Source organism: Acomys russatus, chromosome 6 (genome assembly GCF_903995435.1).
Source record: "Acomys russatus chromosome 6, mAcoRus1.1, whole genome shotgun sequence".
NCBI lineage: Eukaryota > Metazoa > Chordata > Mammalia > Rodentia > Muridae > Acomys > Acomys russatus.
In genome coordinates this window covers 27,870,703-27,886,533 of record NC_067142.1, presented here as the reverse complement: position 1 = coordinate 27,886,533, position 15,831 = coordinate 27,870,703, and the positions used below count along the sequence as shown (strand labels likewise).

The window sequence follows — 15,831 nt, the reverse complement described above, 5'->3', positions numbered from 1 at the left end:
TGCATGTGGTACTGGGATGGAGCCCAGAGCTTCATACATGCTAGGCAAGTACTCTATTCCCAACCCCTCAAGCAATGTGGCATGTATCTGCACGTGTGTGTATCTATATGTGTATTAGGAAAACTTTATACCTCTCTCCTACCTCATAGATCCTAGGGATTGGACTGAGCCCAGGTCATCAGGTTTGGTGGCAGCGTCTCCCCAGCACCAAAATCAGTTTTCACCTTGGGTTTTGACTCGTTCATCAATTCACGTGGTACAGAATTAAGGAATGAACCGTTTTCTTCTCAGTCTTGGGGATAGCTCAAAACTCCTTGAGCCTTTTCTGAGTCAGTCCGTGTCCCTCGCAGACATTTGTGCTTGCATGTCTCGTGTCACTAGTTTCCTCAGGAAAACGTCTGACAGAATACTGCTCCCACTTCCTCCCTCCTAGGTGACCATGTATCACTGGGACCTGCCCCAGGCACTGCAGGACATCGGGGGCTGGGAGAATGAGACGATTGTGCCGCGCTTTCGGGAGTATGCAGAGGTGCTCTTCCAGAGGCTGGGGGACATGGTGAAATTCTGGATCACACTGAATGAGCCCTTCGTCATTGCTTTCCATGGCTACGGCAGTGGGGTGTCTGCTCCAGGTAAAGGCCCTAGGGCCAACTTGTCAGCTCTTTGCCTCATAATGTTCTTAGCACCCTGAAGCCCCAAAATCCATGTGGCACGGCCAGGCAGTGTGTGGGAAACGCTGACTCCACGGACCTGGGGAGAGGGGGGTGAGTTGGCAAAATGCTTGCCATGCAAGTATGGGGGTCTAAATTCTCTCCCTAGAACCCATGCAAACAAACAAACAAACAAAAAGAGGGGTGGCAACAGATTTGTAATCCCAGCCTTGGGGAGGCAAAGTCAGATGCTACCTAAGGCCCACTGGTCCCTCAGTCTAGCTTAATTTAAGTCACAAGAGACCCTGTCTCAGAGAAATAGACAGTTGTCCTATCGACAACACCCAAGGCTGTCCCCTGGCCTCACCTACACTTGCACACGTGTATCTACACATATTTTATTTTTTAAACTTGAAATTGGCATGGGAAGGCCTTTCTCAAATTACCGATAAATGCATCCTCCGGGGCTCTTGATTCGAGCACTTGTAATCGTGAACTGTGTCCTTGCTGCCGTTGGGTGTGTCCTCCAGTCCTGACTTCATGGTGGCCCTCTAGAGCTCCTGGATGTCCGCTTCTGAGCATGCGTCATGGTAGATATCCCGCTGCAAAAGGGAAGTTTGCTTGCTTGCTTTTAAGATGGGGCTCCTCTATGTAACGCTGGCTGGATGTCTTGGAACTTACTCTGTGGATCAAGCTGGCCTCAAACTCACAGTGACCACCAGTTTCTGCCTCCCAGGTGCTAGAGTTAAAAGCATGTGCCACGATCACCCAGCATCAATATAGCATTTTTTTGTAATGTTAATTTTTATTTCATGTGCGTTGGTGTTTTGCCTGCATGTACGTCTGTGTGAGAGTGCTGGATCACCTAGAACTGGAATCACAGATGGTTTTGAGCTGCCATGTGGGTGCTGGGAATTGAACCTGGGTTCTCTGGAAGAGCAGCCAATGCTCTTCACCACTGAGCCATCTCTTCAGCCCTCCAAATACCCTTTGCTGCCTGTTCTCCCGCAAAAGATGCTATAAGGCTGATTTACTCTCTGCCATCCAGTAGGGGGAACTGGGATGCCAGTCTTCCTAGTGTCGAATCCTCCCTTCCCTAGGCAGAGAGGATGATGTTTTCTGCTGACATCCCTGTATATTTCCAGGAATCTCCATCAGGCCTGGCACAGCTCCATACATTGTCGGCCACAACCTGATAAAGGCCCATGCTGAGGCTTGGCACCTCTACAACGACAAGTACCGCGCCAAGCAGGGAGGCATGATTTCTATCACCATCAGCAGTGACTGGGCGGAGCCCAGGGATCCCTCCAAGCAGGAGGACGTGGAGGCCGCCAGGAGATACGTGCAGGTCTGTAGTTTTTATCAAAATTTGAATCTTTTGATTTTACCAATAAAGATTTGGGAGCCAGATTCTAGGGTGAAAGCCTGCTAGCTCAAAGAGGCTGAAAAAGCACCCAGCTGACCTTCCTCTTCAGCTCTGGTCCCAAAGAAAGGAATGTGCCTTCCTCAAAATGAGTGCCCCTCCCTTCTACTTCCTGTGCGTTTCTCTATCCATCCCCCAGGCTTCCTCTCAATCTGACTTTTTTCCTGTGTGCACTCCCTGTCAGCTGGTTGCTTGCTCTGCCTCTTGACCTATGGTTGACTTTATTTAATCATGTTTACAATATTCAAACAGAAAACTCCACACCACAAATAGAAACAGGTATTTTGAGTAAACAACACAATCTTGGGGTTCACTATGTGATCAAATATCCTGTGACACAGGTGTGTATCTCTGACTCTTTTTCTTTTCTTTCTTTTTGTTTTTGTTTTTTGTTTTTTTGAAACAATTTCTCTGTGTAGCCTTGGCTGCCTTGGATTCATTTTGTAGACCAGGTTGGCCTTGAACTCACAGTGATTCACCTGCCTCTGCCTCCAGAGTGTTGGGATTAAAGGTGTGTGCCACCTCTGACTCTTATTGGCTGTCTTCTCTCCCTTTGAGTGTTTGACAGAAATACATGGAAACTAAGAATCAAAGATTCTGGATCCAGTTTTGCTCTTACTTCACTTTTGTGAGCTTGAGAGGGGAAAAAAAAAGTTTTTCTGTTCTTCAAAGTTTTCATCTATGAACTAGATATTTCTTTTCTTTTCCTTTTTAAAAATGTATTTATTACATATACAGTGTTTTTGGGTTTTGTTTTTTTGTTTTGTTTTGTTCTGCCTGGCCGCCAGAAGAGGGCACCAGATCTCATTATAGATGGTTGTGAGCCACCATGTGGTTGGTGGGAATTGAACTCAGGACCTCTGGAAGAGCAGTCAGTGCTCTTAACCTCTGAGCCATCTCTCCAACCCAACTAGATGTTTCTTATTCGCTAAGAGGTTTGTTGTGACAAAAGAGATGAATTATAGGAGACTGAGACTTTTTAAAAAGATTCTTTTTGTTTGTGTGTATGCAAGTGTGTCTGTGTGTGCATACTTGCATGTGAGTTCAGGAGCCTGTGGAATCCAGAAAGGGCATGATAGATCCAGGAACAGTTGTGAGCCACCTGACCAGCATGCTGGGAGCCGAACTCAGGTCCTCTGGAGAACTGCAAGTGCTCTTCTTCAGCCAAGAACTGAATTTTAAGTCTCAAATTGCTTGTAAGTTGGCAAGGTGGCTTGATGGATAAAGGTACTTGCCTCTGCCAGCCTGGTGCCCTGAGTTCTAGCCTCAGAACCCACACAAAGGTGGCAGAAGAGAAGAGATTTCACAGCACTGTCTTTTGACTTCCATGTGTGCACCATGGCGTCACCCCCACCCTATGTTAGAGGGGGGAGGCACACACTACTGTTACCACTAATGCTAATTTAAAAATTTGTTAGTACAGGGCTGGGGATGTAACTCACTTGATGGAGTGTTTGCTAGTTCTCACATAAAGGGTGTGCACATACCCTTCCTGGAAGTTGATGCTATAGTAAACAGATGCCCACATGGAACGCCCATGTTCAGTGAGGACCCCTGACAGGAGGGAGAGAATGACCCTCACAGTAGGGCCTCTGCTAGGCCTGCCGGTGCCTGTGAAAGGTGAGAGGCCTTTCTCCTGTATCAGCTTTAACAGACATTTATCACGCCCTCTCCACCCACAGTTTATGGGGGGCTGGTTTGCACACCCCGTCTTCAAAAATGGAGACTATCCAGAGGTGATGAAGAGTCGGATCCGTGACAGGAGCCTGGCGGCAGGTCTCAGCAAGTCCAGGTGAGTGCTGTGTTCACAGCAGTGAGTGTGTGGTGTGCGTGGCCGTGCCAGGCAGGGCGTCATGCCGCGAGCTGGATCTTTGCTAGGAAGATAGCATGGGATGGTGGGTGAGCCTCAGCTCAGTCCCGCTGTGTTGTTGGGAAGACACTGTTCCCTTGGAGCTGTCCATCACCTCTGACCCCTGTCATCTCCGCACCACCTCTTCCAGATCCTCACAGGGAGGAGTCTGGTGGAGACCTTTAGGATGGAGGGATCCAAGTTCTCTCACTCTCTGTACTTTGTTTGTGGGTCTCTATGTTAGTTCCCACCTACGACAAGAAGGTGCCTTTCTGATGAGAGTTGAGTCACTTATCTGTGGGTGGCTTTGATTGTTATTGGGTTTTTTTTTTTTGTCTTTTTTTTTTTGTTGTTTTGGTGTGTGTGTGTCTGTGTGTGTGTGAGTGTGTATGTATTTTCCAGGACAGGGGTCTCTGTGTAGCCTTAGCTGTCGTGGACTTACTTTGTAGACCAGGCTGGCCTCTAACTCACAGAGATCTGCCTGCCTCTGCCTCCCGAGTGCTGGGATTAAAGGCGTGCGCCACCGCCGCCTGGCTGCTCTTGGTTTTCAAATCAATCATAAACGGTAAAAATCAGGATGTCTGAAAAAAATAGGGCAGGGGTGGGAGGACAGCCTGCTGGGAACTTACACAGCAGCGGCAGTGAGGCCCATGGTCAGAGTGGCTCTTGGCGGTGAAGGGATGGCTGCTGCTGCAGCAGACAGGAAGGGCTCCTCTCTCCAGGGAGCTGCTCAAGTCACAGCCAAGCGCCTGGAGTCTAGAGTGCGCCCTACCCTGTCCACACAGTCTCTCCCTAAGCGTGACTCTCCCTCAGAGTCTTCCCCTGATGGCTCTCTTTTTCTAGGCTCCCTGAGTTTACAGAGAGTGAGAAGAGGAGGATCAACGGTACCTTCGACTTTTTTGGGTTCAACCACTACACCACTGTCCTGGCCTACAACCTCAACTATCCTGCTGTCCTCTCTTCCTTTGATGCAGATAGGTAAGAAAGCCGACAGCGTACCTGAGGTCGACTGGGCCCCTCGCCCAGCTTGTGTGCAGGTCTGTTTGGCCTCAGGACAAACCTGATGGTACGTACTTGATGGCCGCAGCAAGCGATCGCCAACCAATGCTGTGGTTCCCAGCTGCTCCCTTAACACACCCTAGGTTTCTCTCTTCAACACAAAGGGCAAACTACTATTTGTGTACCATATAAATAATACACGTTCACCGAGGAAACGCTAGGACACAAGAATGAGAAATTCTTGCATGAGCCCAGGGGTGGTAGCACACGTCTTCAATCCCAGCACTTGGGAGGCAGAGGCAGGCAGATTTCTGTAAGTTCGAGACCAACCTGGTCTACTGAATGAGTTCCAGGACAGCCAGGGCTACACACAGAAATCTCTTCTCAAAATACCAAGTGAAAAAGAAAAAAGGAAAAAGAAATTCTTGTATGAAGTGATATGAAGGGACATTGACTCATGTTACTATTATTGTTGCTGATGTTGTTGTTATCCTCTTACTTGCAATCTATTTGTTGTTTGTTTGTTTATTGGTTTCTCCACGTAGACTTGGCTGTCCTACACTCCCTTTGTAGAGCTGCCTGGCCTTGAACTCACAGCAATCTCCTGCCTTTGCCTCCCCTAGAACTGGGATTACAGGTGTGTGCTACCACCCCTGGCCAATTTATTTATTTATAATAGCAAGAGTTATTGCACCTTTAGTGTATGTGAGAGTTCATGTATGTGCAGGAATTTATCTGTCTCTTCCTCCTCCCCAGCACTAGGATTACAGCTACCACTATGCCCCGCCCCCCTTTCTTTTAACAGGGACTCACGCTGAGGCAGGCACTTTACAGCCCTTCTTTTCCATCTTTTCCACATCAAGCATCTTTCTGGTTCTTTCTTCCAAACAAGCTTTACGTCCTCCATCCGTCCTTGGAAGCACAGTGTTGGCCCCTCTGCTTGGTTTTTTACAGTCTGGCAATTCTGAGACTGTTTCTTCAGAAACCTTCCCCAGGGCCTGTGAGGTGCAACATCCTGTTCAGCTAAGTGGAATCCAGTGCTGTGAAGAATCTGGGGATGGGGCAGTCTTTGTGGAAGGACAGGGCTCGCCGGACACCTCCCTGTCTGACACCGACACCTCCGTGTCTGACAATGGACACCTCTGTCTCCCCCCCCCAAACCCCCCCCCCCCCCGTAGTCATCTCTGCCACAAGCTGCTCCCCTTTTCTTTCCCATCATTTTAGAAGGGTCAGGGATGTGGACATTTGAGGTGCCCCATAGCTGTCTGCTCCTTGTCCCTACAAAAATGAGGACGTCCCTCCAGAATAGGGGTCATTAACTGGACGGTGACTTGAGGACATGTTCTCTGAAGGCAGCGCTTGTGCTTTACTGGGGACACACCGAGCTGGTCATGGCAGAGAACAGGGCCCACGGAGGGGTGAGCTCCCTAAGCGAGACCCGGAGCTCATAAGCCAGACCTAACCTCTGCCGTGTGAACTTGCAGGGGAGTTGCCTCCATTGCGGACCGCTCTTGGCCAGACTCTGGCTCCTTCTGGCTGAAGGTGACCCCTTTTGGCTTCCGGAGGATCTTGAACTGGCTGAAGGAGGAATATAACAACCCTCCAATTTACGTCACAGAGAATGGAGTGTCCAGACGGGGAGACCCAGAACTCAATGACACCGACAGGATCTATTACCTGCGCAGCTACATCAATGAGGCCCTCAAAGGTAGGAGTTCCCATCAGCACCCTGGCTGGGCCAAAGGAGTCCCCATCACTGCTGGACCATCATGGCGTCTGTAGGAGGGTAGTCTGGCATCCCAGGGCTAGGAATGAGAAGGCCTTTTGCCCTAAGGAGTTTGAACATTTGTTTGAGGCTAGAATCTAAGGTCTTTTTCCTTCCTAGATTTACCTACGGGAAGCAAAAGCCATTGCCTGAACTGGCTAGACCTTAGTGTCTGGCCCGAGTCCTCTGCGACCCCTCAGTCTTCCTTCTGTTTGGCACCTCTGCCCGTTACTGTCCTGCCGCGGGCTGAGAGGGGGCTGGCGGCTGGCTTTAGGGAGACAACTCGGTTGGCCAAGGGTTTGTTCAGCTACGGGACCCAAATGCAATTCCACACACCGTGTGAAAAGCTCGGCATGGTGGTGGTTGCTTGTAATCCCAGCACTGGGGAGGTGGAGGATGGAGCAGCCTTGGGGCTCTATGGCTGGTCAACCTAACATACTTGTCTCAAAGAACAAGGTGGGCAGCACCTGAGGGTCCCCTCCAGCCCCTACATGCACCCACATGTAGCACTCATATGAACTCATAGCTCATCCTGTGCGTGTGATATGTATACAGATCCTGGGCTGTACTACAGCCAAGGAAATGGCCACCAGGTCCTATCACAGCTCAGATTTTTGCTTCTTAAAGCTCTTCCCTCTCCATGGGGAGGGCTATTTCAGGGCCCTGACTCAGACCAGTCTCTAGAACTACAGAAGTAAGCAGTGGGGTTCCACTTAGAACTTTCTAGAAAGATACCGATAGCCCTGCACATCTACTGCAGAGGACCAGCTAACATGCAGGAGAGGAGCTCCCTCTGCAATTGGGACAGTGGGGACAGCTGTGAGCCCCACTTCAGGAGGCCAGATGGGAGGGGTGCTCACACCAGGCCTGTGTTTGAGCAGCTGTGCAGGATAAAGTGGACCTTCGAGGGTACACAGTATGGAGCGTGATGGACAACTTCGAGTGGGCCACCGGCTTCGCAGAGAGGTTTGGTGTGCACTACGTGAACCGCTCTGACCCTTCCCTGCCGAGGATCCCCAAGGCATCGGCCGGGTTCTACGCCTCCGTAGTCCGCTGCAATGGCTTTCCTGACCCTGCACAAGGGCCTCATCCTTGCCTCCAGCAACCAGAAGGTGAGGTGGCTCTGGGAGGGACCCGCTGAAGGGCCAAGGGCAAGAGGAAGCTGCTCTTTCCATCCACCTTCCTCTAGTGTAGACCTTTGCCTACCGTTCTGACCCCTTCCTTCGTTAGCGGGTGCCCTAGGAACCCTTGGGCTGCTTGTGTTGCCTGTAGAGACTGGGGCCCTCCTGTAGAAGTGAGCAGACCTAGGTTCTCCCTGCCCTACACCTAACTCATCGCGGCTCCTTCCTTGGGAAGGATTGGTGCTTCCAGGCAGTTGCTAGGTTAACTTAAAGGACTGTAAAAACACTGGGCCTACTTCTTGCTTGGTGACTTAAAAAATAGAAATGGCTATGAAAATAAAAGACGATTATTCCACTTCAGGCTGTAGTTTAGTTACCCAAAGTGATGCTTAAACCAGGGCTGGGGATGGGGCTCAGGTGGTAGAGAGGCTCATCGTGTGTGCACAAGGTGATGGGAGCTCAATACCAGCACTACACAAACAGGGTACCATAGCACACCCCCGTAATACTAGCACTTAGCAGGTAGAGGTAGTAGAATTTGAAGTTCAAAGTCATCCATAGCTACCTGGCTAGCTTGAGGCCTGTCTGGGCTACATGAGCTCCAGTCCTGGGAGAAAAAAGGGTGTGTATGTGTTGGGGGGTGTGTGTGATGGCACAGTGAGCCATCAGTAGGTAAAAGCGCCATGGCATGAGTTCAATACTAGGAACACGGAATGGAAAGAGAGAGCTCCTGAAAGTTGCCCTCTGACCTCACATGAGCATCATGGTATTCACACGCACACAATTAAAGGAGCAGCATAGCAGTGAAGGGGACCCATGTGGACAGCACAGCCATGGGCTCGCTTGGGCTGTGTGTGTATGTATGTGTGTGTGGGGTGTATACCAGGCAGCCACTGGACTGCAGGGATCAGTGGGACTTTTCCAGAACAGACTGGTAGCTAACAGAGCCAGAGCCTGAGCCCCCATTGTCCTCTCCTAGATGCTGGACCCACGGCCAGTCCTGTGAAACAGGAAGTGCCCTTCCTGGGGCTGATGCTGGGCGTCACAGAAGCACAGACGGCGTTGTATGTGCTCTTCGCTCTTCTGCTACTTGGAGCCTGTAGCTTGGCACTCCTGTTATACAAATACTGTAAGCGCCCCAAGGAAGAGAAAGTACAGCAAAGCCAACACAGCCTGAGCCCACTCTCTTCCTTCTGACGTCATCTCAGGTTGTGCAAAGTGGCCTGGTTTCTTTACATAGGGATGCTAGCACCAGGCTCCTGCCCACAGTGCTCCTCTTCATCAAGGCTTTCTGCCCTGTTGGAGATAACTGCCACCCTGAAGCTTTTCAAGTTCCCGACTGAAATGAAAACAACTTCAGTACAGGGAGTTTTTCTGTGGACTCTGAGAAGCCTGCAAGACACCCCTGTGGAAATGCAGAGGCTGACCATCTGCTGGCTCTGTGTGGTCATTTCAGTGTCTGATGGCAGACCTCTACATAAAGAGCACAGATTTCCCTTGGTAAGGAGCTCTTGCTCCTTTGCACAGTTCTCCCCTTTTCTACCTGTGTAGAATAAAACTATGAAAGCAGACACTATGCATCATGTCTTGCTGTGGCTGCTTTTTTTTTGTAATATTTAAAAAAAATTTTTTTTACATACACATTTACATGTAGCAAGAAGAACCACAAAACAATCAGGAATTATGTTGTTACATTCATAGTGTTTTGGCTGTTTGTTTTTGACAACCTTGAAGAAAACATCTTTCCTATCTTGGTGTAAATGTATATCAATATCTATCATGTCTCTATGTACTTAAAACATTTATCTAGACCTAAAACCATTTTTTTTTCCAAGACAGGGTTTCTCTGTATAGCCTTGACTGTCCTGGCCTCAAACTCACAATGATCCGCCTGCCTCTGCCTCTGCCTCTCAAGTGCTGGGATTAAAGGCATGCACCACCAGCCCGGCCCCTAAAGACATCTTAACCCCTCAACACTAAGCTTAATTGTAAAACTTAACTATCTGGTCTTCAACCCCATCAGAGACTTGAGAAGGAATAAAATTAATTACCTGAGTAGACAGGGGGTGCAGGTTAGCAGCTTCCAAAATGAAAAAAAAAAAAAAAAAAAAAACAAAAAAACAAACAAACAAAAAAGACAGACAGCTTGCTGCTTGAACAGTCAGTCACCCAAAACTCTCTATAACGCTGGAACATCATCTTCAGCCTTTTGGCCTTATATATCTGACTCTGCCTGCATCCGACCTTGCCCATTTTTTAGGCAGAATTCTTTCTGTAGCCAAAACGAGGACATTTTGCCCAGTGGCTGGTTTGCCACATTTGAAGCTATCTCCATAAGGAGGTTCTTTGATGTTCATCATTATCTTTGAGGTAGGCTGAGTGTGGCCAGAAGTTAACTTGTGTTATTGTCAATGAAACTTTAAAATCTTTTAAAAAATTTATATATATATATATCCCCCCCAAGACAGGGTTTCTCTTGTAGTCCTGGCTGTCCTTGGACTCTTTTTATAGACCAGGTTGACCTTGAACTCATAGAGATCTGCCTGCCTCTGCCTCTGCCTTTGGAGTGCTGGGGGTCTCTGAGGTTTCTAAAGACCTTATCTAACTATTTTACCGTATCTATCTTTTTTTTTTTTTTTCGAGACAGGGTTTCTCTGTATAGCCTTGGCTGTCACTTTGTAGACAAGGCTGGCCTAGAACTCTGTGATCCACCTGCCGCTGCCTCCCAAGTACTGGGATGAAAGGCGTGCACCACCACTGCCCAGCTACCATATCTATCTTTAGAATCACATCTATCTGTAACACCTAGGATGATGTATACCTTTGTGATAAAAATAGACATGACCATGATTTGAACAATTAACAATTAACGTATAACTTACTTATCCTCAACAGCCTGCAATAGCAGGTTCAAAGTGTTGGAAGTAAAAGCCAGGCATGGTGGCACACACCTTTAATCCCAGCACTCGGGAGGCAGAGGCAGGTGGATCTCTGTGAGTTCAAAGGCAGCTTGGTCCACAAAGCGAGTCCAGGACAGCCGTGGCTACACAGAGAAACCCTGTCTTGGGGAAAAAAAAAGATGGCTCAGATGTTAAGAGCACTTAGCTGTTCTTCCAAAGGTCCTGAGTTCAATTCCAGCAACCACATGGTGGCTCATAACCACGTATATGAGGCCGCCTTCTGGCCTGCTGGCATACATGCAGGAAAAATACTATATAAGTAATAAATAAATAAAACTTAAAAAAAAAAGTACTGGAGGTAAACTTTGAATTCTACTTGAGTTGTATGGGCACAATACTTCATATTAAAGTAGAAAAAAATATATATAGTGTGAAGTATAATCTTAAATTTGAATTCTATACCAATGTATAAAAAAATTAAACTTACTTTGCATCTATATACAAAATTCTATACCAATGAATTAAAAATAACCTTGTAACAAGGCCTTAAGTTGAGGAGTAGACACAATAATCTACTTTTTGTCCTATCATCCCTATTTCTATATTCCTCTTTTTTTTTTCCTTTTTTTTTTAAAGACAGCGTTTCTCTGTGTAGCCTTGGCTGTCCTAGACTCACTTTAAAAGGTTTATTTTTATTTTTTATTTATTACATATACAATGTTCTGCCAGCACACCAGAAGAGGGCAACAGATCTCATTACAGATGGTTGTGAGCCACCGTGTGGTTGCTGGGAATTGAACTCAGGACCTCTGGAAGAGCAGACAGTGCTCTTAACCTCTGAGCCATTTATCCAGCCCTCCCCTTTTTTTTTTTTCGAGACAAGGTTTCTCTGTGATAGCCTTGGCTGTCCTTGACTGGCTTTTGTAGTTCAGGCTGGTCTCAAGCTCACAGTGATATGCCTGCCTCTGCCTCCCGAGTGCTGGGAATAAAGGCGTGCACTACCACGCCCAGCGAAAATTATATTTTTAAATTTATAAAAAATTAAAAATTTTTTAAATTTAATTTTAATTTATGTGCGTTGGTGTGAGGGTGTCAGATCTTGGAGTTACAGACAGTTGTGAGTTTCCATTTGGGTGCTGGGAATTGAACCCGGGTCCTTTTGAAGAGCAGGCAGTGCTCTTAATCACGGAGCCATTTCTCCAGCCCCTCCTAGACTCACTTTATAGACCAGGCTGGCCTCGAACTCACAGCAATCCCCCTACCTCTCTGCCTCTAACATCGTTTTCTCTCTGAATATGACCAATAGTAACTTATAACCAACCGAGTCCCAATGAAAATAAACATCTATAGCCCAAGAAAGCAACCAAAAATCTACCCAACCCCCCTTAAGGGAAATGGAACATTGATCTCTTAAGGTTTCTTCAGGCTGATTTGGCATGAATAATCCCTTAGTAGGGGCCCAAATAAAATTGGGGGAAATGGTTAAACAAGCTAGGAATAACACTTGTGGTCCAGTTTCTAAATGCTGAGAAATTCCAGGCTTTATAGAAGTCCTGTGTGGGACAGCCTGAAATGCTGGACCAATTGGGATTGGAAGCTTCGAAGCTGTCTTGGGAGCTGTCCTGTTCTGATGAGGAACAGCAACTGAAGCACTTGGTGCTGGAACATGAAGGATGCAGGATGTCTGTGTCCAGCAAGCTGAGAGGAATGAATCCTGTCAGGTCTGATCCAGTGACAGGGTCTGGTTCTTTTGTTCTGGAAACATGTAATTTCTCACAAGCGTTATACAGTCCTAAAATTATAAATGTATGAGGTGTGCAGGATGCACAGAACAATTAAGGCTGGTTCTCTCCTCTTAGTATGAGCAGAAGAAAGACATCTGTAAATCTTCCTTCATGTCATACAAAGAATGGCGTCTAATAATAAATCATAGGGATTCTGTGACCAACAAGAATCATTGTCTATGCATAGACATTCATGTCTCAGCCAGTCTCAGAGCTGTTCCCATGTAGTGTGGGATTAGCAATATAAGTTACCTGCTTGTTCTGCAGTTTGAATTCTTTACATCCCGACTGTAGCCCTGTCCCTCATCGCCTCCTCATCCCACCCAAGTCCTCAGAAAAGGAAGCCATCCTCCCTTAACATCTGACCTCAGCCTATCAAGTCTCACCTGTACTACCTGTATCCTCTTCCTATGTGGCCTGGAAGGCCACCCTGCCAGTGGGTAAGTGATCAACATTGGGGGCCAGAGTCCATGTCAGAAGTAGTCCCTACGCCCCATATTGTGGGACCCATAAGGAGACTGTGCTGCCTATCGGCTACACCTGAGCAGGGGAGTCTAGGTGCTCGCCGTGCATCGTCCTTGGTTGGTGCATCAGTCTCTGCAGCACCCGCCTCCTCAGCCCAGATTTTTAAAATGTATTTTATTAATTATGACTTATTCACATTACATCCCTATTGTCATCCCCTCCCTCTTATCTTCCCATTCCTACCCTCCCTCCCTCTGTGGCTGCTTCTTGAGACAGTAGGTTCAATGGGAATACAGGAAGCATTTCCAAATCCAGACCATGGCTAACATTCCTTAAGGCCTTTGTTCTATCTCCTCCTCCCACCCCTAACTTTTTTTTTTTTTTTTTAGACAGGGTTTCTCTGTGTAACCTTGGCTGTCCTCAAACTCACTCTGTAGACCAGGCTGGCCTCAAACTCACAGATATCCACCTACCTCTGCCTCCCAAGTGCTGAGGTTAAAGGTGTGCACCACCACGCCCAGCTCTTTGCCAACTTTTATGCTGTTCCTGGCTCTCCTGAAATCAGGTGACACCAGGCCCTGAGCTGTGGCTTGAGGGCCCAGGTGATGTGACCCTGGCCTGTGGAGCTGGCTTTCTCTTCTGTCTGTGGTGGTTCTCATGTGCAGGTGGATTGTTAACTTTCCTATATTCCCTTTCTTCCTTTTGTTAATGCTGTTTCTTCAGCCTGTACGCCATCTAGTCTTAGCTCAGGTACTCCTCTCCTCCCACTTTACAGCTTGCTTACATTATTTCTCTGCTACAAGCTCCTTGGGCAATGGCCATGTCCATCTTTGGCCAGCACACTGGATACAGAAATGGAAAGCATAGCTGCTGCTTTGTTAACCAGTTACAAACACACCATGAGGGTGATGGGAGAAGATGAAGCCATGGCCTTTAGCAACTCTCTTAAATGCATTCATAATCACAGTGGAAAACACTTAAAACTCATTTGTTCCATACCATTTTTAGGTAGCTAGTAAATTTTGTTTTTGTTGTTTTTTTTTGAGACAGAGTTTCTCTGTGTAGCTATGGTTGTGCTGGTACATACAAAAACCCTTTGTAGACCAGGCTGGCCTTTGTCTTCTCAGTGCTGGGATTAAAGGCATGTGTCACCGTGCCTGGCCCAGCTTCATAAATTTTTTTTGATAGAGTTTCTCTTTAAAATAGCCCTGGCTGTTCTGGAATTCATTCTGTAGACCAGGCTGGGCTCAAACTCATGGAAATCTGTTTGCCTCTGCCTCCTGCGTGCTGGGATTCAATTCATATAGCCTTTAAAAGAGCTAAGCTGGCACATTTTATAATTCAAACTGCACATCCTTTGAGGTAACAAACCATGTACCATGGGTCCACTTTCCAGTCAAAATACATCCCCTCTCCAGGATTGTCATGTTAGTGACAGAAAATCCAAACAAGCAATTTTGTTTTGTTTTGACACAGGGTCTTACTGTGTAGCCCGAGTCAGCCTGGAACTCGCTCTGTAGACCAGGCTGGCTTCAGAGATCCTGCCTGTCTCCAGAATGCTGGATCAAAATCTAGTGCCACCACACCTGGCCTAACCAAGTAACTTTGGATAAGCACAGAATACAATACCACCAATGGTAGGTAATCAGTTGGGTCCTTACATCCAGCAAACTGCTGCGGACAGTAAGAATGAGGCAGCTAGCTGTGTGTGGGCAAGTCAAGACCCGTGAAACTGTAAGGAAAAGGCAAGATGCAGGGTAGTACGTACAATACGATCCCATTTATTTAAAAATAAAGATTACATATTTGCTTATATGCATAAAATTTTTCTGAAAATTACATTAGAAATTATTAATAGAGGTTTCCTCTGTGGATGGGGTATGATGCCAGGACAGACACACCATTTTCTTATATTTTGGATTTTTTTCAACCATAGTACTTTTTAAAAAAAGAGCTGAATGTTATGAAGAGGAATCCTTTTACTCAGCCATGAGTTACATACATTTTAAGATGTGTATTTGATTTTCTTCAAGACAAACTGACTTGAGGTACTTCGTTTTTCCAGGTTTCATACCCACTTGACAAACATTTTTTAAAAAATCATATATTGCGTGGTTATTGTGAAGACAAGATCTTATTCAGCCTAGGCTGGACTTGAACGTGTAGCCGAGAGCAGTCTTGAGCTGGTACCCTGCCTCCTCCTGCCACCTGCTCCAACTAACAGGCATGGCATGCCATGTCCTGCTTGCTACATTTTTAGAAGATAACTGGATTTTAAATGAGATAGTTGCTAGGAAAAATAAAAAGAAACTCACACATTTTTGCTGTTTTTTGAGACAAGGTTTTTCCTTGTAGCCCTGGCTGGCCTGAATTTGCTATGTAGACCAGGGTGACTCTTAAACTCAGAGATCCACCTGTCTCTGATTCCCAAATCCTGAGATTTTAAGTGGTAGCCACTATGCCTGGCAAAACTCTGTTTAAACAATGTAAATAATATGATCAGTGCAGAAGACTGGGAGAATTTAAGAGTACAAGAAAACTAGAAAGATATACAGCCATTCATTAATGTTTTCTTCTTTCTTTACATGTACATTGACACACTGTCCTCTATACACATAACTTATTTACAAAGCTCAACTCCTCCTATGCCTACAGCCATGTCTCCTGCCTTCTTCAACACATAGCAGGCATTTAGTAAACATTGCAAATGCTGGATTACTAAGTATCATTTTTCAACAAAAATTACGTCCACAGCAGGCATTTAGTTGTTTCTAGTTTTTAAGTTAACTAGTATTAGGTCTATTCATAGCTAAACTTCTGCAATGATGGTCATTACTTAGAAAAAGCGACTGTGCCAAAGTATGAGACATTTGAA

General features: G+C 46.6%; 1 protein-coding gene across 1 annotated transcript in view; it reads left to right on the top strand.

Annotated features, from left to right (window-relative positions):
• Positions 1-9,097, top strand: part of Lct (lactase) — a 36,499-nt gene extending 27,402 nt beyond the window's left edge. Inside the window, exons 11-17 of the mRNA XM_051148227.1 lie at positions 434-632; positions 1,796-1,998; positions 3,756-3,865; positions 4,766-4,900; positions 6,406-6,629; positions 7,568-7,798; positions 8,787-9,097. Of these exons, the coding sequence (XP_051004184.1) occupies positions 434-632; positions 1,796-1,998; positions 3,756-3,865; positions 4,766-4,900; positions 6,406-6,629; positions 7,568-7,798; positions 8,787-9,004 (1,320 nt within the window). The 3' untranslated portion in view covers positions 9,005-9,097. The remainder of the gene's footprint in view (positions 1-433; positions 633-1,795; positions 1,999-3,755; positions 3,866-4,765; positions 4,901-6,405; positions 6,630-7,567; positions 7,799-8,786) is intronic.
• Positions 9,098-15,831: the final 6,734 nt, after the last annotated feature.